Source organism: Leishmania infantum, chromosome 28 (assembly GCF_000002875.2).
Source record: "Leishmania infantum JPCM5 genome chromosome 28".
In the NCBI taxonomy this organism is placed as follows: domain Eukaryota; phylum Euglenozoa; class Kinetoplastea; order Trypanosomatida; family Trypanosomatidae; genus Leishmania; species Leishmania infantum.
Window position 1 is genome coordinate 65,251 of NC_009412.2, and position 26,988 is coordinate 92,238.

Below are 26,988 nucleotides of genomic sequence, written 5' to 3' on the forward strand. Positions count from 1 at the left end.
ATGCGCATGATTGTCAAGGATGACGTGGTCGCTTTTTTTGACACGGAGTACTTGGCGGTGTACAAGATGATGTGGCTTCGCTGTGAGGAGGTCGGCGCTTCCCTGCATGAGATCTGTCTGAACAGGTTTTTGCATGACCCGGAGGTGATGGGCGACAACACCGCTCTAACGGCGGAGATCTGCCGCCAGCTACCCGCCAACTGTACGACAGTTGTACTGGACTACGTGACGTCCACAAGTGCGCTCTGCTTCCCCGTCTTTACGCACATCATTCCAGCTCTGAGGCAACGTGGCGTGCGCAAGATCATTGTCGACGGCGCTCACGCGCCGTTGCAGGTTGAGCTGGACTTCAAGGCACTGCCGCCCGAGTCGCAGCCCTCCGTCTTTGTAGGCAACTTGCACAAGTGGTTCTCCTCGCCCAAGTCAGCGGGCTTCTTCTGGGTACGGTCGGATGACGTGGCGAAGATGCACAGCGTGGTGCTCTCGCACGGAGCCGGAGAGGGCCTCCTCTCGGAGTTTATCTGGGACGGCACACGTGACTACGGCACCTACCTATCGATTCCCGCGATTGTGGAGTTCTGGGAAAATCAGGGGCACGACCGGGTGCGGGACTACTGCTCTCACCTCTTGTCATCTGCCGCAGACATGCTCACTATCGCTTTTCACTCACGCAGGGTCGCTCGCCACGCTCCCTTCATGTCGCTGGTGGAGCTACCTGAGAAGCTGCAGGACAGCCTCATCACAGCAACATACATCCAAGACAGCCTCCATGACATCGCCCGAGTCGAGGTGCCAGTTAAACGGATCGAGGGCCGCTACTACCTACGCATCAGCGCCTTTGTTTACAACACCCCTGATGAGTACATCTACCTGCGCGAGGCGGTCTTGTCCGTCGCCGACAAGTGGGTGCAGTCTCCACAACGCAAGCATCTGTATGCGCAACGGCTCTCTTCTCACGCGGCCGCCACCGCCACGAATGACCAGCTCGCTGCTGTGCCGTGAAACGGGTCCGTTCGTTGTCAAGGTGTCTGCGAAGTCCTTGGCCTGGTCCCCTCTACCACGCGCAACAAGGCGTCCTACTTAGCGTAGGCCATCCTGCCGTGACACACAGAACAAGGAAGCGATGGACACGGTTTGTGAGCCACCACGCGTCCGACTGCTGCAGGGTCGATGCGCCGGTTCATTGTCCGCCTCTACGCAGCGAAGCAGCAGCCTGTTCTCGCCATCTCGCCCTTCTTTTCTTGACTGTAGAACCGTTGGCGTGGGCTGAAGCGGGGGGGAGCCAGTGACGGCGTTGTTTTCGAAGCCGTGCGGAGGCGGTGGGCGTCGTTATCCTCAACAGATGTCCTGTCGCTGAGGAGTGGTTCTGCCCTTTTGTTGACGTGTGTGTCTGTCCGCCGGCGTGTGTCTGGGTATGTGTGTTTGCCTACCACACCGGCTCCTTCTATGTTCCTTCTTCTGCTCTGCCGTTCCCCCGTCTCCCGTCTTCTTCTGCGCGACTGCGAAGGCTGAGAGTGAGCAGATGGGCACCGCTCGGTCTGGCACGTATTTCTCTATTCTCTTTTTTTAGCCAATCTGTGCTCTAGTGCTCTTTAGTGTCTCGCTGCCTCTCTCCCTGCGTGAGCCACCGGCAGGAGTGCAAGTGACGGGGACGTGGTTGCCTGCTGCATATCGTCGTCGCCCGCCTGGCACGACTTCTCCGTGCTCGTATTGACGTCATGTTGCAGTATCACATCATTCTCCCTCTACCCCCGTGCGCCTGCACCAGTGTATGTGCGCGTGCGCGTCTCACAGGCGCCCACCCGTGCACTCCAAATCGAAAAGGGAGGCGCGTGCGTGTGAAAACGAGGATTGTGTGCCTCTCTGAGTGAAGGCGGACAGTGAGATGGGAGGGTTGAGGGAGACTTCCGAATCCTTGAGCGCTCGTTGGCAGTGATGAGGGGCCGTGCTTTCCTATGCGAGAGGGCTAGAATGTTTCCTTGTGTTGTTTCGTCCTGTTGCATCACTGACACGACACACGCCAGTCAGGAGTGTAGGCTTTTACAAGATATGCACATCTTAATGCATTCGCACGAGCAGAAACGCACACACGCAAGCACGCGATGCCACGTTGTGCGGTGCTGTGACAAGATGCACATGTAAGTGGACACCTCCGCTCCAGATAGAAAATTGCGCAGGCCAAGTGCTCTGTGACAACCCACAAGCTCGGACGCCACTGAAAGACCAAGATGCTGGAGGGAGCACGTGCTCATTCGTGTCTCTGGTCGGCTTCTTCCGGCCGTCCTTTTCTTTCCTCATTCCTGTTTCCGCCGCTCACCCTTCTGTTCTCGAAGCCCCACCAGCGCGCTCCCACCCACCGCTCAGCCTCCCTCTTCTGTACTGCGCTCGCGCTTGTCACGTGTGTGTTCTTCTCCCCGACGTATCGGTGCGTTGTCTCTTTCCCTCAACGCCTTTTTCGCCCACATGCTCACTCCTAAAAGGAGAGCCCGCCTTGTCCGCGCATGCGCGCGCCCATCCCGGTGAGAGGTGAAGGCAGATGGCGTTGCGGGGACGGCGCACGAGAAGAGACAGAGAGAAGGCGATTGGTCAGGTGTGTGGGGGAGGGGGGACGGAGGGCGGTAGGCGCTCTTCTTCAGGTACGGAGAACACGATCTACAGCGCCTAATGCGAGGTCACGCGGAGGGTTGTTGAGAAAGGAGCGACGGCGGTGGAAAGCGGCAGCCCAGCCGCTAATACACACATTCGCATCACCACCCACACTGGAGAAGGGAGGGCAACGCAACCGATTTAACATTTGCATTTGAGAAGCCGGTTCACGGGAAAGCAGTCGCTTCGACGAGTCGATCTTTTGCGCGTGAGGATGCCGTGCGCGGCGATGACGTGCTGCCTTCCGCTGCACTTTGCGTCTTCCCTTCCGGTCTCGAGTTCCTATGCGGAGGTGTTACTCCATCAGCCATCCCCCACGCCTGTGAGTGCGACATCGTTCCTTGAAGCCATGCGGTGGACGCCACGCCGTCTCGGCTGCCTGCCCCTTACGATGCGCCATTCCGTCCTTTTACGAGCCACGGCGCCCGCATTGTCCCTCTAGCAACGCGCAGACGTGGGCGGCACCGTTGCTGCCCATTCTAGTGCGCTTCTAGTACTGCCGCACATATGCGAGCCAAGAGACTCGCAGCAAAATGCGGGTGCTCCTGTTTTTTTCTTCCCGCGTGCATATGGGCACATCCCAGTCTCCCCGCTTTGTTCTCCTCTTCAGTGACTGACAAGCCTCCACCCAATTTCTCTCCCCTCGTTGCTCCTTTCTGCCCTTACTCACGTCTGCTCTACACTTTTCCCACTGTCACCGCGTCGTTCTCCCATCGTCAACGCTGCCCTCCTTCTTACTTTTCCGGTTTCATGCGTCGCATCGTTCGACGCACGCATTTTGAATCAACCAGTTCTCGTGAACTCGTTCCTTGGTGCCGCCTCTGCCCTCCTGTTATATATATATATATTTCGACCTCCGCTCCAACCTCAACAACATCTCACACCCCTTTCCTGTCTTGTCTCTTCCCGTCCAACATGCCTCCGACCAAGGGTGGAAAGCGTCCGATCCCGCTGGGGGGTAAGGGCAAGGGCAAGCGCTCGGCGGGTAAGGCACCCAAGTCAGGCGATGATCAAAAGCGCCGCCACAACCACAAACGCAGCCAGCACTGGGACCTGTACATCCACCGCGCTCTGCGCCGCTTCTTTAAGCGCGGCACGCTGAGCAAGGCAGCCGTGCGCGTGCTTTCTTCCTTTATTGAGGACATGTTCAACCGCATCCAGACCGAGGCCGTCTTTGTCGCCAAGATCAACAAGGTGAAGACTCTGACAGCTCGCGAAATCCAGACGTCGGCCCGTCTGCTGCTGCCGCCGGAGCTGGCGAAGCACGCCATGAGCGAGGGCACCAAGGCTGTCGCCAAGTACAACGCTTCCCGCGGGGAGGCGTATGCTCAGGGTGGCATTTAGAGCGTGGCTCCGCTGCAAGCTACGCAAACGTTTGTTTACCCCTTTCGCCTTTACTCTTGCCCTTGTTATGCTGTGCTTATGTAGGCGTGACTCGTCTTCACGCACACGAGTGCCGATGGCGCGTGTGCACCCGTTCTCCATTTCTTTTCTTTTTGTCGCTTACTCTCCTTTCCAGACGCGTCATAGAGCTGTTTTTGTTTTTCTTTCTCTGTTTTGTTTGGAGTGTGTGCTCCATCGCTGATGTGAAGTGGATGGGGCAGCGAGCGACAACGGTGAGAGGGGCGTGCGGCTCTCTCAGTGAGACGGCTGTGCGTGCTGTGGTTGATTTCTCTCCTTCTACGTCTTCGCGATTTTTGCGTTTGTGAGAGTGCGTGTTTGGGTTGGCCTGCGTGTGCGCATCGCTTGGTTTTTCTGTTGCTTCGGCGAGCACGCATGCGCTTGCATGGGTGTCTTCGCTTCTGTTCGCGCCGATATCGCTTGCTTGCTCTCTCTTTTTTTTCGTTTCTTGCTTCCGACCGGTTTTCTGTGGTTTACTGCTGGATGCTTCTGCGCACGGACGCAGATGCCCGCTTCTCGAGAAAGCCTTTTTTTTTTCACACGCGTCATGCAAAGGCGGGCTGCGGTGTACAGCAGATCAGCGTGGAGCTTCTCAACTCAATCGGCGTATCTCGTCTTATACAAATATATGTATGCTCTTGTGCGTTTGTGTGCGTTTCGTTGTTGTTGCCGCTGTTGTCTTTGCGTGCTGAAGATGAAAGACGAGGGGCTACGGTAAAGCACAGCAGGTATAGATGCTTTAGAGAGCCCTACTCAGGGAACAACCAAAAAAAAAGCAACGTCTCGCCGTCTCTCTCCGATGAAGATTTGTTTACTATCAATGAGGTATGTGTGGCTCACACGAACCATGCCCGTGCTTGCGGCCGGGGGGAGGTGAGGGGGAGGGGGCAGTGCGTTTCTAAGAGCTGCGTTGGTGTCTTGAGCTTACGCTTACTGCGTTGTCAATGAGAGAGCAGAGCTCCGCGAGGCAATGGCGCTGCCGGTCTGCGCCTTCGCTGCCCGTGCCATCACCACCCGGCCGTCGTGCTGATGGGTGAACGGCGTCTCTTCCTCTACAGCTTCCTCTTCTGTATGCCATGCTCGCATCACTCCTTCGCTCATTTCTCTACCGTTCCTGCGTTGCTTCCGAACGCATGGCCACCGTGCTGCATGTGCCGGAGTCCATGACAGCGATCGCGACGGAGGTGGGCGTCGCTACGGGTCGCATGGCACTGTCTTCACTGTCCGCAGTTTTTGCTGTTTTGTTCACGTGTGTAGTGTAGGGAAGCAGTCTGCACCGCTGAAGTGCTGACGAGGGACCACGCGTGTCTTTGGCAACCGTGAGCTGCTTCTCCGTGGCCGTCTCTCGGTGGCACCAAACCGGTACGCATGGGTTTTGTTGCACAGTTGGGAGACTGATTCGGCTGCGTCCGCTATGGTACTCTAGCTTGAATGGTGGTCGCGCAGCCACACCATCGTTGCGAGCACGTCGCTGCTATGCACCCAGTCAAGCTTTTATGCGATGCTCCTGTTGGGCCTCAGCATCTATCCTGCGGGGGGGGGGCAGCGAGAGACGGTGCCAGAGGCATAAGAGAAAGGGCACACCGCTAAGCCAGTGGATCTGCCTTCCTCGTCATCTTCTATTCCATCTGCAACGACGCCCTGTTACTTCCGGGGGTATCAGCTGCACCACCCACCCCGTGCGTCACGCTGCTATAGCTGCGATGTATGTGTTCTCAAGCATCATCGCCACTGCACCCTACACGGCATCGGCGAGCGTGGTCAGCACTGGCTCGTGCAATATCTTCTGTTCGACACTGCACAGCTGTACTCTGGTATAGTTTTTATGGCACTTGTAGCTCACGGCGCCACGCTGGAAAAGGACTGGAGGCGACTGCTTTTTCCGGGCTGGGCCAGTGCGTGGAGCAGCGGAGGCTCTTGACAGCTTGCAAAACAGTGCCACGCTGCGCGTTCGGCTTCACTTGGCTATATGGCGGGAACCATGGGGATCCTCATGATCCCCGTGACGGTCGATACAGGCCGCTACGTACTGCTACCGCTGATGAACACGACATCGGGAGAGGGGCGCACGATGACGGGATTCAGCTGCGCAAGCCTGGGTTGACTACCCGGCACATGTTGGCCGTGCAGGTGTTTGCAAAAATAGCTGAGATGCTGTGTGCTAGTCCGTCCTTGCTGCCCGGAAGAGGAAAGCTGAAGTGTGCAGCGATGCTAGCCAGGGTAGCATTAACACGCAACGCTGTGTTGCGCAGGAGGTCGATGACGTCTATGTGCGTTTCTGCGTCTCCGTGTGCATGCTAGTCTGTGTGTGAGCGCCTTTCTTTTTCTCTTTCGGCTCACCATTGGTAGTAGAGGATAGTGAGAGGCCCAGCGACGCGTCATGTGCTGTGCAAGCACATCAAAGAACCCCCTCTTGTTCCGTCCTACAGCTTCTCGCGGCGGTGGTAGTCGACTGAGCAGGTCGCGTTACGCGGCTGGCTGTAGGGCCGAACGCGCATACGAAGGCCGCTATTTCTGTTCCTCCGCCTGGCCGAGTTGCTTCCCTGACAGTAACCTCCGCCCATTCTCTCAGCGGCGCCCTTTTTTGTGTTTGCACTCCTCTGCCTCAGCCAATGGGTCCGCGAGCGCCGCCCACCTCCCTCCTTCGGCCCTTGCTCGTTGCTGATGCCGCTTCGTTTTTTTTATTGGTTGCTGCGGTGCACCGCATTCGGCCAACAGCGCCGCCCTCCCACCACCTCCTTCACCCTCTGCTTCTCCTCTGTATGTCTCTTCTCTTGTCATTTCCTTCGAAGAGCGCGGACCAGCCTGTCGAGGTCAAGCGCTGGCAGTGGCCGCCTCACTCCCCTTATCGCACCGCTGAGGATGAGCGGAAGAGAGCGACTCACAGGTGTGCCCTTCCCCCCTATCGTCTCTGTGTTTGTTTGCTCACGTGTGCGTGGGCGTGCGCATCCGCTCTCTGTGCCACTTCGTCGACTCTTTCGTCTCGTCGAATCGCGCAGTCATGAGCGCGTTTATGGCTGAGGCGCCGATGATGTTGTACTATCAGCGGTGCGATGCACCAGGCGCCCCCAGCAACCCCACCCGTGCCTCAGCGCGCAGTGTCTCCATGAAGGTTCCACCAGCGCTGACTCCAAAGCCGAAGCCGAAGGAGCTGCACTTCCCTGCGGTGGATCCTTCCCTCTACATGCGCCGTCGCAACCCGTCCGGGGAGGCGCTTGGCACGTTTCGGCGGCGGCACTTGTTTTGCCTCAAGCTTTACTTTAGCACGGATTTTCGTATTGGCGCCATTCCCATGTGCATTACCGTCGTTTTGATCATCGCGAACATGGCGCTGGTGTGGCACCAAGTTGGCTGGCGCGAGTACATTTTTACACTCTTGATGCTGGCAACCACCTTCACGTCGCACTTCCTGACCACCTCGATCGACCCTGGCATCTATCCACGCCTGCGGCGCGGCGAAAAGGACCCGCTAGAGGGCAACGTGCAGCTTGTCTTTTGCAGAGAGTGCCAGCTGCGTCGTCCTCCTCGGTGCGCCCACTGCTATCAATGTAACGTATGCGTGCTGGAGCACGACCACCACTGCAGTGTTCTTGGTGGCTGCGTCGGAGTGCGCAACCTGCGCTGGTTCACGTTGTATCTCCTCTCGTGCTGCTCGTCTACGATGATCGGTGTTGTCTGGCTGTCGCGTTATCTTTTCTACGACCTGTTCACGCCTGATTATGAGGAAAACCAGACAGGTCTGAAAGTGCTGCAGACGCCGTACCCAACCATGCAAGGCGGCCGACGGAGCTTCGCACCCGACGAGCACACCGGCTCTCACCTCGCTGCAATTCTTGTGCTGCTGCTGGATGGAATCGTCGTGATACTGGTGGGGGCGATGTTGTGCATCTACGTTTACCTCACGCTGTCCTCGACCACACGGCGGGAGTCGATGAGAAAGCAAAACTCACTCCATGTGCTGCTGCAGCCGCGAAGAGTGTGGCAAAACTTCAAAAAAGTGCTCAGCCCGCCTCCGTCGTTGCTCGACTCCGACGACCACGCCGATGAGGAGGTGACGAGTCTCATCTGATACAGAGATTGTGAGCGGTGGGTGGAAACGGTACGCCCCACCCCCTCTGTGGGGCCGAGTTGCGGCACACCTGCGGCAAAGTTGGGGACTGCGCCAAGGACGATGCGCAGATGCGCTGAAAAGGATGCGGCCGTGAAGGGATGCCCTTCTCGCTCTCACGGACGCTTTTCTCGTGGCATCTGAGAGTGAAGTGGGGTGCTGGTAGAGGGTCCCTCAGGCTTGTGCATGTGTTTCTTTCCCGCGCATGCCTCGTTGTAGCACTGAGCAACTGCCGTACCAGCAGGGTAGGGCACGTGTGCCTCCTCACCGTCGCTTTTTTTTCCCTCTGCTCCCTTGCCGAGAGAAGAAGAGGAGCAGATTAGTAATGAAACGGCTGCATGAAACACGGACACCTTCTCTCTGTTTGGTACCAAAAGTGTAGGGCGTCGTACCCTCCCCCGGGATGTTCCAGCGCCGCATGAAAATGTTGGCGGTGCTGCCCTTCTTTGCTCGCTGGCTCTTGCTCTCTCCCTTGCACACGCATAACCTTCTCTCCTTTCGCATCCGCATGTTGCGTGCCCACTTCCTTTCTCTCGAAACTTTCCTCCCTCTCGCTCTCTTCATCTCTGTTCTTGTCTTCTTTCTTTCTCCTTTTCTTTTTGTTGCGCGTCACGGGCTCCTTTGCGCGCCACATCCACCGCCGACACACTCCCCTCGTCACTCATCTACGTGTCCATGACGGCGACAACCGGAAAGCGAACATGCGAGTCTTCGCTGTGGTTTCTGCTATTACTGCCGCCTGATCATCAACATTTTGTCTCGCCCCCGATATTTTCATTCTTCTTTGGCTGCCGTGTCTCTCTTCCTCTCCTCTCCCTGTCGCTTAACGCCGCTGCCTCCCGCCTGCGTCGTCTCTTACGACTCTCGCCGTCCTTTGTGCTCCGTGACTGGCTCGGCAGACGCCTTTTCATATTGTGTTTCTCTCCTCGCGGCTCTGCCGCCTGTGAACATACTCATACCTCTCTCCCTGGTGTTCTCCACCTCCCCTCACCTGCAGCTGCTCCCGTTTCGCTGCACCCCTCCCGCCTTTAGAGCTGCAGTGGTGCTTCACCCTCTTTGCCTTTCTTCACGCGCACGGATATGTCTGCTCCGCACCACTGCCTCTCAGACTCGAGCTCGTGGTCCGTAATGGCACCTGACGGGCCGGACACAATGACGGAGGCCAGAGTTCTCGCCACCCCTCAGGGCAAGGCGGCGGACGGGCACCTGGGTTGTGCGACGCCGCAGGTGCGCGGCCGCGATGAGACCTTGCTCACGGAAGATGTGTCGGCCACGGTGCTGCACGGCGAGACGAACGTCACCGCATCTCTTGAAGAGGAAGATGATGGCGAGCGCCTTTCGCAGAGCTCTGCAGAGTCGTGGGTGGAGCTGAACATGGCAGAGCAAGGGAAACCTTCCGAAACAGAATGTGCTCCTGCGGATGTGTCTGCATCTACGCCGGTGGCCAATGTAGCGCCGCCGGGCGTACCTTTCCTTGGTGCGTCGGAGGACGCGGTTGGCGAGCACTCGCTGGGTGTGCTTGAGACGCAAGAGGAGGCGGCACCGTCTCCGCCGGCCCCTCAGGAGCCTTCATACACCCAGCTGAAGGCCACCGAGGAGGTGGAGGTGTCGGCGCTCATTCCTCTTCTGATGGGCGACGAGGCCGCCGCACGTGTTAGCGAGATCGAAGCTGCCATTAAGGAGGCAGAGCCAGAGCAGCTCTCTTCGTACTGGTCCGAAGGTGCCTGCAACAGCGACGACCTTGCCTCCATGTACTATGACGAGACTCAGAGAAGTCAGACGGTGAACGTGGACCCTGACAGCGTGATCTCCGTCTCGGAGTCGAGGGTCGCTGCGAACCCTGCGCCGATGGTGGACAGCACGGAGGTGCTGCGTCGTCGGGTCATTCAGGAGGACTTCATGCGAACCGAGCGAGGGTCGTCGGATGTGCCTCCGGAGGAGCGCGTGGCCGTCTTTCAAGCTCTCTTCGGCGACTTTGGTAACGCACCGATTTCCGCAGAGAAGTTCCGTGAAATCATGGTGCCGTATAAACGCCACTGCGAGTGCCTCGGTGCTTCCTACGGCTTTCATCACCAAGGTTGTCGGTTCTTTGCTGACTTCCCCGTCTCCCTGTAGGCTGCAGCGCTGATTCGAGAGGGCATACGTGTGCTCCTGCGAGCGGATCAAAGCCAAGTTTCCCTGCCGGTGACGCACTTGCTCTCTTCATCTCCTCTACTTAGTTCCTTTTTCTTCTTCGGCTCTCGCCGTCGTTATCCGTATGCCTTGATCATCCAAACGGTAGAATGACGGTGTATACACGCGCGCGATAACCCCACATATGCGCGTGACTTGTTGGGGTAAAGAGTGCTCCGTTGCTTCGGCTCTATGCTTCTCTTACTTGTGCTGCTCAGTTTATGCTGTTTCCCATGTCCCGCACTTTTCATTCTCGACTTTTCCCTCTGCTTGTCGTTGGTGGTTCGATGGTGTTCGTTGTGCGCGTGTGCAGCAGTGAAGAACGCGTTGTTCGTTCTTCGGTGTCGTAGCTCGCCAGTCTCTGTTTTGCCTTTGCGCCATGATTAGGTGACACTGCGATACCGGCGATACTGCCGGGTTCCACCCTCTCTGCTTCCTTTTTGGGTATGTGATGGGCCCTCTGGCAGCGCGTGTGGCTCTTGTGGTGTCGCTCCGTTTTTTTGTTGTTTGCCGTTTTGCCACGCGAGGGCGGGTGTGCTTTGTGTGTGCTGGTGCGTACGTGCGCCTGCACGCACTTCTTCTCACACGCCGTTGACAGCCCCATCACCTCGCCTCCCCTACCCCGCCGGCTCTCCGCCCGCGTTGTTCTCCTGGTTCGCACGAGCGACAACATAAAAACGCCGCCTCGAAATTGATGTCCTTTTTTTTCTGTGCGCTTCTGTCTACATTCTCCATCCATCACATCCCTTTAGAGGAGCGTGGGCATTCATGTTGTACCGCTTCCCCTCCGTCTTTCCTCTGCTCCTCGCTGAGCCTTCACCTTCGAAACGTGAGAGGAACGGAGGACACATGCTCATACGTGTGGTTGCCCGGTTGCATGGTCCCTTGATCGCACATGATTTTCACAACCGGGCCAACAGCAACAAAAAAGACGCACGGTGCAGCAGAGGTCGTCTGCGATGACCCCGTTTCCCCCTGTTCGTTCTGACCGTTTCTTTATATCTTTTCTTTGCTGTCTTGTGTTTCAAACATACGCGCAAGCGCCCGTGGCCGGTTGATGGACGTCTTTATTGCACAGAGGCAGGGCGTCGTTGAATAAGGGGATCAGCAGCTGACACGGCAGTTGAAAAAGGAGGTGCTGCCCTTCCCCTCCCACAGAGCTACGTCTTGGGGTCTCTTCGACGCAAGTCGAACATGGAGCTTGTTGAGGGGAAGCTCCTTGTCGCGCAGGCAGCCGTGCACACGCTCACCGGTCGCTCATGGCCTTCCGCATACCTCTGTCGCACCCGCACGCTCGTGAAGTGCTGGCTTGATCGACTCAAAAGATGAGCGAAAGGGAGCGGGTGGCTGGCGCGGTTTTACACGGAGGCCCGGCGCTGCACCGCAAATATTCCTCAAGGTTGCTTTCCTTTCTTTGCCCGCCTCCGTTTTGTTTTTGCTACCGCACACCATCACCCGGACGACACGTAAAGGATGCATGCGCACACACTCGTGCCACAAAAAAAAAGAGGATGGAGTGGGGCCACTGTGGATGAGGTGGGGGAGACACATGACCTCTCTTCTCGGTCAAACCTCCCTGCCGTGGAGTACCGCTGCTGGGGGGTGACAATGATGCCCCGATGGAAGCTGCCCTTCCACGTGGGCGCTTGCAGCGTCAAACGCATGCTGCTGAGCAAACGCTCGAGTCCTCGTGCCGGTTCTCTCTGCAGGCACAGAACAGTGCCCTGCGTTTCTCGAAGAGCGAAGGTCTTGTAGATGGGCGTGCTGCCTCTTATGACTGAACCCGTAAGCGACGCTCTAGTTGTTTTCCCTCTCACGGAACATCCCTTGACTGCGCCTCACCTGCGTGGGTGCCACCGCGCACCGCCATCTTCTGCTTTCTTCGCACAACACTGCGCGCCCCCGTCTCATCCCCCGCGCACCTTTACGCATGCACATATCCGGTCGCATCGCTCACACCCACCCACTAACCCACCCCAGCAAAACACTAGTATTGGTTGCCCTGCAGTCGCCCTCTCCCACTTGAATTTTTCCACCTTCCCCTCCCCCAGTCTCTGTGGCTCTGTCTCTCTCTCTCTCTGTCGTGAGACGTGGTGGTTGTGGTCGTTCTCCAGTCAACATCTGCCTCTTCCAACACGCAGACCCAGAGCCGCCTTTCAAAGGCGCTCTGGGATTTCGCTTCGTCTCTCTCTATATTTATAACGTGACGCCTTCCTCTCTTCCTCCTCTTGCGTACGTCTGCAAGGCCCTCCTTATTTGAATCGCCTTGCCTCTTTTTTCCTTTTGTCTACCACATCTGTCGGCATTGTCACATGTATTGGACCGTACGCCGTACTCCTTTCGCATCCATCCGTTTTTTGCGTGTTCTGTGCCGCACCAACAGTGAATCTTCCCTGCCTCCCCCTCCCTCACAGACACACATACACAGCCCCACTTGTGCCGGTGGAGAAGGCACCTCCATCAGGGTCGCGCATCTCGTTTCGCTGTGCATACCCATATTCTCTCCCCCTCCTGAGGACGATAAAGGCCAAGGGCAGAAGGACGCCCGTCTTCTCCGTCGCCGCCCCCTCTTTGTATTCGCGCTATTCGCAAAAGAGGTGCACAGGAGAAAGCGCTTCTCTCCTCTGTCCGCCGTCCCCGCGCTCCCCTTCATCACTTGTAGCTCTCTCTGTCCTTGTGCGTGCGCCGGAGAGAAACCCCCGAACACTTTCCCATTCGATTGAATTACAGGAGAGCGAAGCAATGGCCGCTACCGCCGTGAAATACGTTATCGGCGCCGGCGTGGCCGTCTTCGGTGGGATGGTGGGCTTCAGCTACACAAACCCCGCCTGGACGCAGCGCAGATTTGACACAAGCAAGTGTCCGCCGCTGAAGTACGAGACTGTGCCGACGCGCGAGATGTGCGTGCAGGCGCTGAAGGCGCACAACTCGGTGACGAACCCGCTTGACGTGCTGATCATTGGCGGCGGATGCGTCGGCGCTGGGTCTGCCCTGGACGCCGTCACGCGCGGCTTGTCGGTCGGCATGGTGGACATGGGCGACTACGCTGGTGAGACGAGCAGTCGCAGCACGAAGCTCATCCATGGCGGTATCCGCTACCTGCAGAAGGCTGTTTTTCAGGCGGACCCCATGCAGCTGAAGCTTGTGGCTGAGGCGCTGCGCGAGCGCACCATCATGATCCACCAGGCTCCACACTTGTGCCACAGTCTGCCAACACTGGTGCCGTGCTATCACCCGATCGATATTGGCATGTACTGGTGTGGTGCGAAGATGTACGACCTCATGGCCGCTTTTTATGGTGGCACCCTGGAATACTCTAGCTTCCTCTTTCCCTACGAGGTGATGAAAGCTTATCCGAAGCTGAGGAAGATGGATCAGGACAACAACGCCCTCCTCGGCGCTGTGCGCTACTATGACGGACAGATGAATGACGCACGGCTCTGCTACTCGGTGGCCATGACGGCAGCTTGCTACGGCGCCGCCACGGTGAACTACGCCAGGGTGAAGCAGATGGAGGTGGTGAAGGACGACAAGGGCGATGAGCTGGTGCGCGCCATCATCGAGGAAAGCATCGCCAGGAAGACGATCGAGGTATACAGCAGGTCTATCATCAACGCAGGTGGTCCCTTCAGCGGCGAGGTCGAGAAGCTTGCAAAGGGTGCCGAAAGGCAGCTCGACATGTTCCCGGCCGCTGGCACGCATATCGTGATTGACCGCAAGTACTGCCCGAGGGAGCGCGAGGCGATGGTCGTGCCATCGAACGACGGCCGCGTCGTCTTTGCCATTCCGTGGCTCGGTGGCTGCCTGCTTGGCACCACAGACCACACGTGTGACGTGCAGTCCAACCCGCCGGTGCCACAAGCGGACGTGGACTTCCTCCTAGAGAACATCAGACCCTTCATCGGCAGCGTGCCGCCGGAGGCAGTGAAATCCGCGTGGACCGGCATTCGCCCGCTCGCGATTCCGAAGGCGCAGAAGCTGAGGGGCGGCGGCACGCAGAACATCGTGCGCGAGCACGTCATCGCGGTGGATCCGAAGTCGCACGTGCTGAACATCACCGGCGGGAAGTGGACAACTTACCGTAAGATGGCAGAGGAGGCGGTGGACGAATTGCAGAGGACTCTCATGAAAGGCAAGGCCGACTTCAAGCCCTGCTGTACTATGAACCTGGTGCTCGTGGGTGCGCGGAATCTTGACAAAGTCGCGTCCACCGCCCCCTTGGGCATCCCTGAGGACGTGCATAAGCACTGGCGCTCCAACTACGGTGATCGCTACGGCGAGGTGATGGCCGTTGCCACGAAGGACTCCAAGCTGATGGCGCGCCTGGCGAAGGACTCGCCAGTGGTCGAGGCCGAGGTTGTCTATGCGGCTCAGGGAGAACACTGCGAGCACGTCATGGACTTCATCGCTCGCCGCACCCGGATAGCCTTTGTGAACGCCGAGCAGGCGGAGCAGGTGGTGCCACGTGTGACAGAGCTCATGGGGCAAGTTAAGGGTTGGGGGAACTCGAAGCGCAATGCGGAGAGGGCGGCCGCTTACTCCGCCCTCGCCTCCTTCCAGGGCAGGTAGACTCACGCGAGCCGGCCTGATGTCGCCGCACCCGATTGGGAAAAAGGCGAAGAGTCCGAGATGCTCACGCGGAGAAGATTGAGAACGGAGTGAGCGGAACAGGGAGACATGAGAGACGTCGCCTGTCTTTTGCCCTGTCCCGCTTCTGCTACGGCCACCAGCCAGAGGCGTCGAGTACTTTCCCTTGCCCATAGCGTCTCTGATTTGCCCAATCGGCACACTCTGTAAGACCCCAATGTCGTGCGGGGGTGGGGAGGGGCCACCTCAGCGTGGCATCTCAGGACACAGGGGGGGGCGCTCGCTCGCTCTCTCTCTGTGTGCGGAGGAGCGAAGCAGCCCCCCACCGCCCACCCTCTTCGCTATCCCTGCCAATGCGAGGCCACTTCTGGTGGTGGCAAGCTCAAACGCGCCCTCATGATGTGTCCGGAGGCGCCAGAGCGATGCGTCGCTGCTGACGCCGGCGGCCAGGTCCCGGAGTGGGGCGGTGTCGGTGCGACCTGCGACCGTGAACACGTCTGTGCCGCCCACATCGATGGGCAAAGCGCCAGCGGGAGTCGAGCGAATCCCACCCAACCCTCACACCGCCCACTGCGGGGGGGGGCCGGGGTGTCGCCCCGCGAGGGGTGCACCGCAGGGGTGGCGGCCGGCATAATGGGCCGGCTGTGAGGCGGCCTGCACAGCGGCGGGGGTAGTGCGTAGAGTGCGAGCGGCGGTTGCCGTGGGCAGATGGCTGGGTCTGCGCATTGCCGTAGCGCGTGTGTCTGGCGCTGCTTGGCACCACGTGCATAGGGGAGGGGGGCCGTCAGAGGCCAGGCAGCGTGGGTTGGAGAGGTGCTTGACGCCTGTCGTATGGCGGAATAGCCGTGTTGGAATGCGAGAAGAGAAAGCGGGTGTGCGTTTCACGAGTTTTTTTTTATGTATGCCGCTCTCTCGTTTCCTGTTGTCTGTGTGTTTTGCTTGTTTGTTTGTTTGTTGTTGTTGGCCCCTCTGTTTTACTCCTCCATATCTCGTTCTCGCTTTACCTTCTTTTTTTTTCCCGTCCTGATGTGGCTCGTGCTGTTAGGTCGGTACGTGCGAGTCCGTGTGCCTGTGTGCGAGGCGACTTCTCAGGCGAGCAAACACAAACACATTGACAGACAGACACATGCACAGACACACGCACAAACTTATTCAGGTGCCCCCATGGTTGACGATCACGTGGATCCTATTCTTGGCGTTTACAGTTGCCGATGCCGTCCTTTTACGCCTCCTTTTTTGTATGCCTTCTCTTTCTCACCTCTTTTTTTTGTACATCGTTAACATACGCGCCTGTTTTGCTGTTTGGTTCTTGCGTGCGAGGCACCGATATTTGCTGGTGCGTGTGTACGCGTTTGTGGCTGTGTTTGAGCTGGCTGCGACGTCTTTCTTCTACTTCTTCATCTGTCTCCAAGGTTAGGCCATGCTTGCCAGGGAGCAGTAATCGAGCGCTGTCTTATTTTTTCTTCGTTTTTTTTTTGTATTGGTCACGCTTCCTTTGCGTGACTTCGTGCCGGTGCGCTGTTGTCTTTCTCTCTCTCTCTCGACAACTCCACCCACTGAAGAAAGGAATGATCGGAGACGGTGACTAGACAACCAGCGATACAAGAAAACAAAGAAGCAGCGTGCACATATACGGCGATTCGTGGGAGAAAGGAGATGGAGCAATGAAGAGCGACAGGGTTAGTCATTGCCAGACGGAGATGCCGACCTCCATCTTATGCCACTACCTCCCTCTCACCTCTCTCCTTCCTTTCTTCCCTCGATTTTCGTGCTCTCGTGCTTGTGATTCGACAGGGTGGCGCTGGACGGGAGAGGGCCGGGGTGGTAGCGGTAGTTCAGATGGGGAGGCAAAGCGATGCCGGAACGCGAAGGGTGCGCCTGTTCCTAACACCCTCTCCCTCTCCCCTCAACATCAATGAATTCGCCAGACATGTCGACCTTCTCCTATGTGCGGGCGCCCGTTTCTCCTTCACTGCCCTCGTCTGTTTCGCTCCCCTTTCGTTCTCTGTCGTCCCCTTGACCCCTCACCTCCCTTCCCTCTCTCGCCATCCGCTCACAACTGTCTGTCCCCTCTCCTCCCTATCTCGCTTCCACTTCATCTGGCACCGGTATCTGCACACACACTGACGGCTCCTCTCCCTCCTCCCCACGCTCGTTTCGAGCCTCAACTGTCTATTATCTTCACCAGGGAGCCACACCACGTCAGAACCGTGGCCGAAAGAAACAGCAGCACAGGCAGCCACAACTGGGAAAAAAGAAACGACACGCGGATCCATCCAATAAGGGCTAAACCGCCCTCCCTCCCCCTCTTACGCAGGTGCGCACAACACATCATCTTCCTTTTCCGTTTCTCTTTCTCGTTTTTTTTTCTTTCTCGATTCCCTGCAGGCTTTTACTTGACCCCCTCACGCTCTATGTCTCTCTTTCTCGCGTCTTTGTCGGTTTTGTAGGCGAGGGAGTGTGTGCGTGTGTGTGTCGGACTTGATTTCAGTCTCTGCACACCTCGCTCCTCCCTTTTTTCTTTCGGGTTCTTCTTCGCCCTCCGTCGATCTTTTTGCATGTGAGCGCAACAACGAAAAGAGTAGAAACGCTCAAGCACTCACGTACCAGCGTTAAAACAGACAAAACAAAACGATGCGCCGGTTGCGATGTGGGGTGGTTTTCGCGGCCATGGGTGTGGGCGGGATGAGCTCCACGCAGCTAACAAAGGAATTTGACCGCCACACACACAAGCCGACCACCGCTGAGAAGTCACGTCACAAGAAGAAGCGCCTGACTGCCATGGAGCGCGTGCAGCTCTTCTGCGACCCCGGCACGTTCCGCGAGCGTGATGCCCTGGTTGAGCACGAGTGCCACAATTTCGGCATGGAGAAGAGGAGGGTGCCTGGTGACGGCTTCGTTACGGGTGCGGGCAAAGTCTTTGGCCGCCCTGTGTTTCTCTTCTCGCACGACTTTACGGTGTTCGGCGGCTCTCTCTCCGGCTCCAACGCCGCCAAAGTGGTGCGCATCATGGAGGAGGCCGCCAAGATCGGCGTGCCAGTGATCGGCTTCAACAATTAAAAGCGGCGCGGGGGGGGTTTTAAAAAAAAAGGGGGGGGGGCGCCCCGGGGGGGGGGGGAAAAAAAATATTATTTTTTTCCCCCCACAAAACACCGTTTTTTTTTGGGGGGGGGGGGGCCTCAACACAAAAAAATTTTTTTTCAAAATAATAAAAGGGGGGGCCCCTTTGGCGGGGGGGGGGTTTTCTTTTTTATTTTCCCCCCCCCCCCCCCCCCGGTATTTTTTTTTTTTGGGGGGAAAAAATTCTCCCCCCAAAATTTTTAAAACGGCCCCCAGGGAGGGGGGGAAACCCCCCCGGGGGGGAAAAAAAATTTTTTGGCCCACCCAAGGGGCCGGTATTTTGGGGGGCTTCCCGGGGTGCCACCCCCACCAAAAAAGGGGGGTGGTTGGGGGGGGGAAATTTCCCAGAAAAAAATTGGTGGGAAAGGGGGAGAGTTCCCCCCCCCCCTTATATTTGTATTTCGCCCAATGGGAAAAACGGGGAATTTTTCCCCGGGGTGGGGCGAGGGGGTGGAAAAACCCGCCACCCGGGGAATGTTTTCCTCGCTGAACACGGTCGTGCCGGTGGAGGTGAAGGAGGCGTACGACATGCGCGACGCTATCTTCCCTGTGATCGACCAAGACTCCTTCTTCGAGATACAGCCGCAGTTTGCCAAGAACATCATCTGCGGTTTCGCCCGCGTTGAGGGCCGCTCCGTGTGCATCATTGCGAACCAGCCGAAGGTGCAGGCTGGCGTGCTCGACATCGACTCCTCCGTCAAGGCTGCGCGCATGGTGCGTTTTGCCGATGCCTTCAACATCCCGATCATCACCTTCGTAGACGTCCCCGGATTCTTGCCTGGCGTGCAGCAGGAATACGGCGGCATCATTCGCCACGGTGCGAAGCTGCTGTACGCCTACGCTGAGGCGACTGTCCCGAAGGTGACAATCATTACGCGCAAGGCGTACGGTGGCGCCTACGATGTGATGAGCTCGAAACACCTCCGTGGCGACAGCAACTACGCCTGGCCGCGCGCCGAGATTGCCGTCATGGGCGCCGCCGGCGCATGCAAGCTTCTGTACTCGAAGGAGACGGCGGAGCAGCAGGCGCAGCGTATCGCCGATTACGAGAAGGCCTTCTGTACACCGCTGTCGGCCGCTCGAAAGGGATTCGTGGATGCGGTGATTGACCCCAGCGAGACCCGCATGCGCGTGTGCGAGGACCTGGAGCGCCTGTCCCGCAAGCAGCTCCGCAATCCATGGAAGAAGCACGGTAACATTCCGCTGTAACACCGCTCTCTACCTCTTTTCTGTGGCCCTCTCGAGTCTCGATGTGTCTGGCGGCTGGCGAAGACGCCGTAGCGTTTCACGAAACGCTCGAGCGGACGCTCATGCGCGCGTGGGTGCTTTCGCTTGTGCTGTTTGCCTGTTCTGTGTGTGTGCGTGTGTGCTGATGGGCCTTCATGAACGGCTGGCTCGATACCTGTCCAGAGAACGAAAGTGTGTGTGTGAGAGAGAGAGGAATGCACAACAGGTGCACGTGCGTCCGACGGAGATGCTCCCTTCTGCGTTTCGTCCCCCCTTTTTCTTTGTCCTCCGGTGTGCTTCGGTGTGCGGTATTGAGTGCGATCCGTGAAAGTGTGTGTGTGTGTGTCTTCACGGCAGCTGTCCTGTTTTTGGTTTCCTGTTACATTGCTGCTCTGCTGCTCTTACTGCTTCTTTTTTTTTCTCCGTTCCCTAACTAGGACACGCAGACAAGACAGGTGCGATTAGGTTCAGCCCCTGACTCTTTCCCGAAGACGGAGTTGATAGCCAAGGCGCCACTATACAAGAGAGGCTCCGTTAGAGGTGTACGACTGTCCATTATCTCGGACGCAGTCGGAGGAGCTCAGTTTGTGATGTGCGCTTGTGCATGAATATGTGTGTATCTCTGTCTGTGTCCGTTTTTGACGAGAGACTGCGCTTCTTTGACTCTCGCGCCAGCACATACGTGCACGGGAAGTGTTCTGTTTTGCTTCTGTTGCTGCACCCCACCTCCCGCTTCGCCTCATCCGCCAAGTTGGGTTGTTAGTCTTTTCTTTTTTCTTTTCACCATCACCCCTCCCCCTTTGCATCTCACTCACACGCTAGCGTAAGCATGTGAGCAGGTGGAAGCGCCAAAACACTCAACCTCCTCCACCTCAACCGCAAAACATAAAAAATGAGCCAAAAGCGCGATGAAACTCTTTTACGCCAAAGTACACAAGATGACGAGGAACACGAAACTGTCGGAGCGACACCTCTCTCTCTCTTGTAGCGTGCATGCGAACGACTTCCGAGAACGAAAGGCAGAACAGGCGAAGAGCAGACGTACTGAATGCAGCGGCAGATACACGGTAAAACGAAAAGAAACGCCGTCGCGGGCAACAGTGCCCCTTTTCTCCACCTCACCCCTTCTTCTCTTTTACTCGGCCAACATGCCTGTCTCTCTACAGCTCTGCCCCTTTGTAGGTGTTGCGTGTTCAGCTTTATGAGGCTCGTTGCGTGTATCTGTGTGTGTGTGCTTTCTTGTGAGTCGTGCTTTTCATCTATCGCGTCACCCTCCCTCTCCTCCTTCTCCTCCACAGACTCGAACCTCTGAATTTTGTGCGTTCGCTCCTCTCTCGATGTACGCATGACACGCTTTTGCCTCGTCGCCGCTGTGCTGATATGGCTCTCTTCACGCGCTCTGCTTCACGCCTTTGCCACAACATACACACACACACTAACGCTATGGCAGTCAAGCAAGCGCACTCCTACGCGAGCTTCTTTTTGTCTCGATCCCGCTTTATCTCAGCGCTTCCATTTACTTCTGCGTGTATCTTTTTTTTTCCGCCCTCCCCCTCGCCCTCCACATCGCCCCCCACCCCCCCACTTCTCTTTTTCCGTTGGCCACTTGCCCATGTTAGCTCTCTTTTTCTTTGCTTGAATATGTATGTATGTGTGTGTGTCTGCTGCCTCTTCTATTTCGCCGCGTCTCTGTCTGAGTCTCTGTGTGCCCGTCATGCGCGCGCTCTCGCGCTTTCTCTTATGCGCGACAAGTTACGTACTCGTGCAAGTACACGCACACACACGTGCCACCGATCCGCGTGTGCGTGTGTGTTGATGGGGTTGGCTTTACTTTTCTCTGTGATCAAGGGCAGCTCCCTGGATGCGTTTGCCCGCTTGCGTGCGGGCCTGCATCGCTTCCGCGTGGGCATTGGACCCCCATCGTAGCAAGCAATCCCGAACGCACAAAGAAGCAACAAAAAGTGAAGGCAGCAGCACAGGCGCTCGCCTCATGAAACCTCCCTCTACACACGCAAGCACACGCGCAAAGACGTGCCGGCCAACAAGACTAGTGGAGCCCTCAACTTGTGCGCACGATGGAATGCGTACCCGCGGCTCAAGCGTGCGACATAAACTGACTAGTGCGAGAGAGAGAGAGAGGCTGGCCGGAGAGGTATCACTGCTGCTGTGCGCTGCAGAAGTCGTTCGCGTGTGTGGCTCTCTCTCTTTTCCTCCTCTTGTCCCCTCAGTTCATCCTGCTCTCCCTTCCGCATGCAGACTTCTCGCGCTTCACCTTCCACATCAACTTCTCTTGCGCGTCTTCTCCGCCTCCGTCTTCCTGATCATACGCACTTCTTTTTGTTGTGTCCTTTGAGGTCTCTCTCCCTTTCCCCCTCCCTCTCCAGTACGTGCGTATGTCCTTTTTGTTGTTTCGCGAGCATCTCAATTCCTTGGCACCCTCGCCCTGCTGCGCTGCCGCTGCCCCACCCCGCCGCCCTTGTCCATCGGCCCCCCTCTCTGCACGCCTCTCTTCTCCGCCAGCATATCTTCCCCTGCTGGTTTTGCTTGTCACAATGCGCCAAAGGATCGCTTCCTCTGTACCCCCTTCGCCGTCACTGAAGCCGTGTTTCAAACCGCAAATTATTTACTCCAATGAGACGTCTGAGCGCGTGGGGCGCGCCATAAATGCCACCATGGGCGCCGTCAACACTAACCTGCACAACGCCTCCAGTCGACTTGCGTCTGCGGCTGCCACACTGGCATCCAACACGTCCGCGCAGCCGTTGCCCATCGCGGGGTCGTCAAGTCGCCGTTCTATCATGGAGGACAGCTTCACCACCGCGCGGACGACCACAAACGCTGTGCTAAACGATAACTTTACCAAGACTACTGGGTCGCTCTCGGGGCACGCGTCGAATCTGTCGCTGGTGCATTTGCTTGCCTGGTTTCTGCTTTTCGTCACCATAACGGTGACGACGGTGGCCTTCCTCAACTACTGCCTGCGCAGCAAGCACGGCTCCGCTTATTCCACCGAGACGGGCTATGGTGACGAGGAGATGTGCGGCAAGGGCGCTGTACCGTTCTCGATTTCTACTCAGAGCGTTCATGCAGAGGGCCTAAGTGGGACGCCATCGTCGTCGAGCCGCCTGCTCGCCTCCCGCGGCAACCTCGCCCGGCAGCAGTTTTTGGGGTCGCGCAAGACGGGCAGCAATCCAAAGTGCTACGGCGCTACAGCCTCCACATCTCCCGCCAATTGACGGTGTCTTGTATGGGCCGGGTTAGGCGCTCATGTGTGTGCGTGTCAGCTGACAAATAAGGCTCTCGTTGTTTGGTGGTTGCGTACCTCATGCTTATTGATAGGTGATGCGTTCCTGTTCCGATCCCTCATTCTTTGCCCGTGATACGGTTACCGATTCTTTTTCTTTTTTTTTGCTCGTCCTCGCTTCCTCATTCGATATGGCCGGCACGCCTTGGTGGGTTCCCTTGTGCTTCCCTGTGGGAGAGCCCGTGTGCGGATATGTGCGTCTGTGTCGCGCTTCTCTGTACGACAGAGGACGTGAGTGCGTGCGAGTAAACGTAACCTTGACTCGAGAGAAGCCTTATCGAGGGCTGTGGATGGGACACCTCAGAGAACAGAAAAGGGGGTAGGAACGTTTTTGGGACATTTTCGTCTGTTTGTAACCGTGTTGGCACACATTTAGGGCGCACATGTCACCCACTTTCTCTCTCGGTGTGGCTGCCGTCCGTCTTCACCATCACTTGGCTACGTTTGTCCAGTGCAGGTGTCGCAGTAGCTGTCACGACAGCACAGGTAAGGAAGGGCCGAGAGTACGGCCACCGCTGCGCCGACGGAAGATCGAAGACAGAGAGGAGCATGGAAAAAGAGAACGAGGAAGGGATCTCCTACCCAGAACAGGAAGATTTGAGGAGCAGTATCCGCGCAGCGTCTCTGCTCTCTCTCTCTCTCTGTATGTGTTTTCCTGTACACCCCATCCCCTGCTCTTCTTCTTTTTTGCCCAAACGCAGAGTCCATGCTCTTCTTCCTTACGCGGCTGCGATGCGGCGCACACGTCCGCTGACCCAAAAGCAACAAGGCGGTGAGGGGAGGGGGCATCCCCGTCGTTCGTGCGCTGATTCAAGGGACTTACTCTTCGCTCTACCCTACCTTGTTATTATCGAGCCGTTATCCTCCTTGTTTACGTTTATATTTCTGAGTCGCACGCTGTCTGTGTATCGCTTCTGCATTTCGTCGTTGTTGTGCTGTGTCTACCTTCCGCATGGCAGCTCATGGTGAGAGCTGGTAGCTGACGCGGATGATAGGGAGGGCAGGATATTGTCTCGAAGATGCAGACTCTCGCGCTAGAGGGCCAACAAAAACGAGCGTCGTGACGCTAGCTGTGAGTGGAAGCAGATGCGCGCATTTCATTCGGGAGCTCATGTCTGCCGGTGCCATCCGTGCTGGTGCCTTTGCGCACAGTGTTTTTGCACTTCGCGCCCATTTCTCTGTGTCAGGCTGTGCGTCCTCCCTCACCTCGCGATCATTCACCTCTCTCTCTGTCCTTTCTCTGTTCCCGTCTGTCGGTGCCGTTCCGGATACTCTGGGGGTCTGCAAGTGTCGTGTGAAGCCTCGAGCGCTGCGACACTTCTTGTCGTGAACTATTCCGTGTCGTCTCTCGACGAACTGTCAAGCACGGACTGCTCACGGTTTCTGGTGCTGCCCACGCGCGCTCTTTCCTTTTCTTAGTACATTCGTATAGCAAGCAGCACTGACAGACGCACGTGTGACGAGATTTCTGCAGAAAACGCAACGCCTCTACACCGTTACACACCCCCTTCACACGCCGTCCTCTCCCTCGCTCTGTTACTGTAGTGCCATGGCACTTCCTTTCTGCGCCGCCCTCGCCATCGCGCAGCTGGTGATTTTCGTCAGCGTCGCTGGTGTCGTCAGTGGGCTGGACGAGCAGCACTCGTACTACGAGGGCAACTACGGCACAACCGGGCTGGTGTTCGGCAGTCCCGACAGCTCGCGCACCTCCTGGGACTATACAAACCTGAAGGATTGGCCAACGCTGTGCTTGACGGGGAGACGGCAGAGCCCGATTTCCTTCGCGAATGTGAACCCCGACGAGGTTGTGATGAATGCTCTGCTGCAGCGATTGCAGTTCTCCTCCAAGTGCGTCTTCCCACGTGAGGAGACGCAGATGCGAATCATCAACGAGGGCATCGTGAGCACAGTCAGCTTTGAGGAGCTGGGACGCTCGCTGGATGACATGAGCGAGTGCACGGTGATGGACCCGCTGAACCGTTCGCTCACCTACCACTTCACGGGCCTGCACTTTCACGCCATGCCGGTGCACCAACTCCGCACGCTGCGCCCCGATGCCGAAATGCACATGTCTTTTACCACAAATCATGTAGAACAAAAGATGCGTAATGTACTGATAGTGGCGGTGATGCTAAAGGCCTCCGCCATGGTCAACAGCACCTCAGCGCGAGCGCTGCAGCACATCTTAGTGGACGGCTCGCTGCCGAAGCGCAACGCCATGACAACGTGCTTCCTGACAGAGAGCCTCTCCCTCTTCTCGCTAATTCCGGCGCGCGAGAGCTACCTGCTCTACGACGGCTCCCAGACGCACCCACCCTGCACCGAGAACGTCCGTTGGGTGGTAATGACCTCGCCAATTCTCATCTCACCCGTGGCGCTCGGCAGGCTGCGCGACGCGATGGATGCGCTGCTGCCGAACGACTTCCACCGCTTCGGCAACGCCCGTCCGCCGCAGGCCCTCAATGGTCGTCTTATTTTCCGCTTCGACGACAGGTCCGTTCCGGACGGCGGCAACAGGGGTGAAGGCAACTTCAAAGATGCATGGAGTCGCAAGGACGAAGGCTGGGCGAATCGCTCCCTGGGAGTGCGGGCGGGCCGCGTGCTGGAAGGGTCTCTGGTGGAGGTGGATGGTGACTATAAGTACGACAGCGCCGTCGTTGTCTCGCCAGTGTCGCCAAACCCTGTCTCGGCGTCAAGGAATGGCACCACTCACGCGTCTTCGCCACCCATCACGACCAGCCCAGGCAGGTACAACGGATCATCGGACCAAGCAATGGCGAAACCGGGCACGGGGGCGCTGGGGCCGGCGTATATGGCGAATGCGAGCAGAACTGGCCCGGAAACGCACTCTCACGTCAACGAGAGCGACGCAGACTACTCAAATGCAACCGCAAATGCAAGTTTAGCGCCACGAACAAGCGTCGTGTCGTCTGCCTCCGCGTCCAGCGCCGACGAGAGCATGCCCAGTGGGTTACATCATGGCTCCGAGTCCTCAGCGCCGACGCCATCTGACGAATCGGCGCCACGGTCAACGACAACGTCGACGACCACCACCACGACTACAACGAAGGAGCCTTCGGGCACCAAGGGAAAGAAGAGGTACGGGGACGGAGCCTCGAAGAACACCTCCGAAGCCGATGCCGGGGTTGTGGACTCGGTCAAGTCCATCGTGACACGTGCGTTTACTTCTGTGAAGGCCTTTAGCATTGGAGCCTTTCAGTCTTCTGTAGCTTACGCCAAGGCAAACCCGGTGCGTGCAGTGCTCGTTCTGCTGTGCATCATCGTACTCATCTTTCTTATCTCCACATGCTGCCGCGGGTGGAGGCGGCCAGTTTATGTGGTGGGGATCGATCCGACAGAGCTGCAACCCCTCAACTCTGCCAAACGGTTCGACCTCTACGGCGGCACCGGCACCGGCACCGTGGCGGTGCGGTAAGTCTATACGACATCGGAGCAGAAGGACAGCAAGAGGAGCGCTGCGGTGCCCTTATACGCCCTTGGAACGAAGGATGGCCGCACCCCACAGAGATGCATTATTCATTGCGCTGTGAGGGGCGGAGGGGAGGGGGCAGGCGTGCACGAAGATCGCGACGACGGCCCCATGACAGCTACTGTTTCTGCGGAGGCTGTTGACGGAATGCGATAAAACGTTTGCTGTTGATGGAGCGGATTATCGCAGTCGTGTGCCCCATACACACACACACACACATATGCGACGCTCGCTGCGCCTTGTCCCGTCTTTTTATCTCTGTCGATGAGGCGCTGTGGCCGGGCACGGAACGGTGGAGTTGCTCACCGTAGAGACGGAGAGATTCAGAGCTAGGGGAGCAACAGCAGCAGGAGGATGCGGGTGCTGGTGCGTGCTGTCGCGCTCTATTCTTATCCATGGTTGGCTTCGTACTCTTGCACGCGTGTTTGATTCTGTTCATGTGTGGGTGAGGGAGTGGCGCCACAACGCGCACATAGCCCCGCCCTCTTCCACCCTTCTTCCGCTGCCGGAGGAGGGCGAGTGAGCACACGCACACATATAGGCACACACAGGTCGCTGCGCAGCAAGCGTGCACTTCGTTTCTTTGCTTGTTTGGATATTGTGTTGTTGCTATCGCACATCTCCTGTGTGTGCTCTCATGTCGCCTCGTCGCGCCTTTTCCTTTTTGGTTTTCGTGCTCTGCCTCTGATACGGTTGCCTTCATTTCTTTTCGGCTTTTTCGCCGTTTACGCATGGGGGAGGGGTGCATGTAGAAATGGTAACTCGCTACCCTCCCTCCTCCCTCCTATCCCCTCTCTCCCCATCCCGGCAGCCGGAGTGCGGGGTACGAGCAAGCCAACATAATGCAACAGAAAAGCGAGCGAGCGAGCCGACTCCGTGTTTTGGGGAGAAGGAGGGGTCATTAGGTCACCCACAGAGAAGCAGGACGGGTGG

General features: G+C 57.5%; 9 protein-coding genes across 9 annotated transcripts; all 9 read left to right on the forward strand.

The window, feature by feature from the left end:
* On the forward strand, positions 1 to 1,002 carry LINJ_28_0200 (conserved hypothetical protein; the record flags this gene model as incomplete). Its single annotated transcript, XM_001470018.1, has 1 exon — positions 1 to 1,002. The coding sequence occupies one exon, from the start codon at positions 1 to 3 to the stop codon at positions 1,000 to 1,002; it is 1,002 nt and encodes a 333-aa protein (XP_001470055.1).
* A 2,559-nt stretch (positions 1,003 to 3,561) lies between these two features.
* On the forward strand, positions 3,562 to 3,990 carry LINJ_28_0210 (histone H2B variant; the record flags this gene model as incomplete). The annotated part of the gene is made up of 1 exon (XM_001470019.1): positions 3,562 to 3,990. The coding sequence occupies one exon, from the start codon at positions 3,562 to 3,564 to the stop codon at positions 3,988 to 3,990; it is 429 nt and encodes a 142-aa protein (XP_001470056.1).
* A 3,058-nt stretch (positions 3,991 to 7,048) lies between these two features.
* LINJ_28_0220 (conserved hypothetical protein) lies at positions 7,049 to 8,116 on the forward strand (the record flags this gene model as incomplete). Its single annotated transcript, XM_001470020.1, has 1 exon — positions 7,049 to 8,116. One exon carries the CDS (start codon positions 7,049 to 7,051, stop codon positions 8,114 to 8,116), a length of 1,068 nt encoding a protein of 355 aa, XP_001470057.1.
* Positions 8,117 to 9,283: 1,167 nt separating this feature from the next.
* On the forward strand, positions 9,284 to 10,270 carry LINJ_28_0230 (hypothetical protein, unknown function; the record flags this gene model as incomplete). Its single annotated transcript, XM_001470021.1, has 1 exon — positions 9,284 to 10,270. The coding sequence occupies one exon, from the start codon at positions 9,284 to 9,286 to the stop codon at positions 10,268 to 10,270; it is 987 nt and encodes a 328-aa protein (XP_001470058.1).
* Positions 10,271 to 13,069: 2,799 nt separating this feature from the next.
* Positions 13,070 to 14,896, forward strand: LINJ_28_0240 (glycerol-3-phosphate dehydrogenase (FAD-dependent), mitochondrial; the record flags this gene model as incomplete). Its single annotated transcript, XM_001470022.2, has 1 exon — positions 13,070 to 14,896. The coding sequence occupies one exon, from the start codon at positions 13,070 to 13,072 to the stop codon at positions 14,894 to 14,896; it is 1,827 nt and encodes a 608-aa protein (XP_001470059.2).
* Positions 14,897 to 17,548: 2,652 nt separating this feature from the next.
* LINJ_28_0250 (putative propionyl-coa carboxylase beta chain) lies at positions 17,549 to 17,974 on the forward strand (the record flags this gene model as incomplete). Its single annotated transcript, XM_001470023.1, has 1 exon — positions 17,549 to 17,974. One exon carries the CDS (start codon positions 17,549 to 17,551, stop codon positions 17,972 to 17,974), a length of 426 nt encoding a protein of 141 aa, XP_001470060.1.
* A 771-nt stretch (positions 17,975 to 18,745) lies between these two features.
* On the forward strand, positions 18,746 to 19,243 carry LINJ_28_0260 (putative propionyl-coa carboxylase beta chain; the record flags this gene model as incomplete). Its single annotated transcript, XM_001470024.1, has 1 exon — positions 18,746 to 19,243. One exon carries the CDS (start codon positions 18,746 to 18,748, stop codon positions 19,241 to 19,243), a length of 498 nt encoding a protein of 165 aa, XP_001470061.1.
* Positions 19,244 to 21,654: 2,411 nt separating this feature from the next.
* LINJ_28_0270 (conserved hypothetical protein) lies at positions 21,655 to 22,497 on the forward strand (the record flags this gene model as incomplete). The annotated part of the gene is made up of 1 exon (XM_003392617.1): positions 21,655 to 22,497. The coding sequence occupies one exon, from the start codon at positions 21,655 to 21,657 to the stop codon at positions 22,495 to 22,497; it is 843 nt and encodes a 280-aa protein (XP_003392665.1).
* Positions 22,498 to 24,114: 1,617 nt separating this feature from the next.
* LINJ_28_0280 (carbonic anhydrase-like protein) lies at positions 24,115 to 26,001 on the forward strand (the record flags this gene model as incomplete). Its single annotated transcript, XM_001470025.1, has 1 exon — positions 24,115 to 26,001. One exon carries the CDS (start codon positions 24,115 to 24,117, stop codon positions 25,999 to 26,001), a length of 1,887 nt encoding a protein of 628 aa, XP_001470062.1.
* Positions 26,002 to 26,988: the final 987 nt, after the last annotated feature.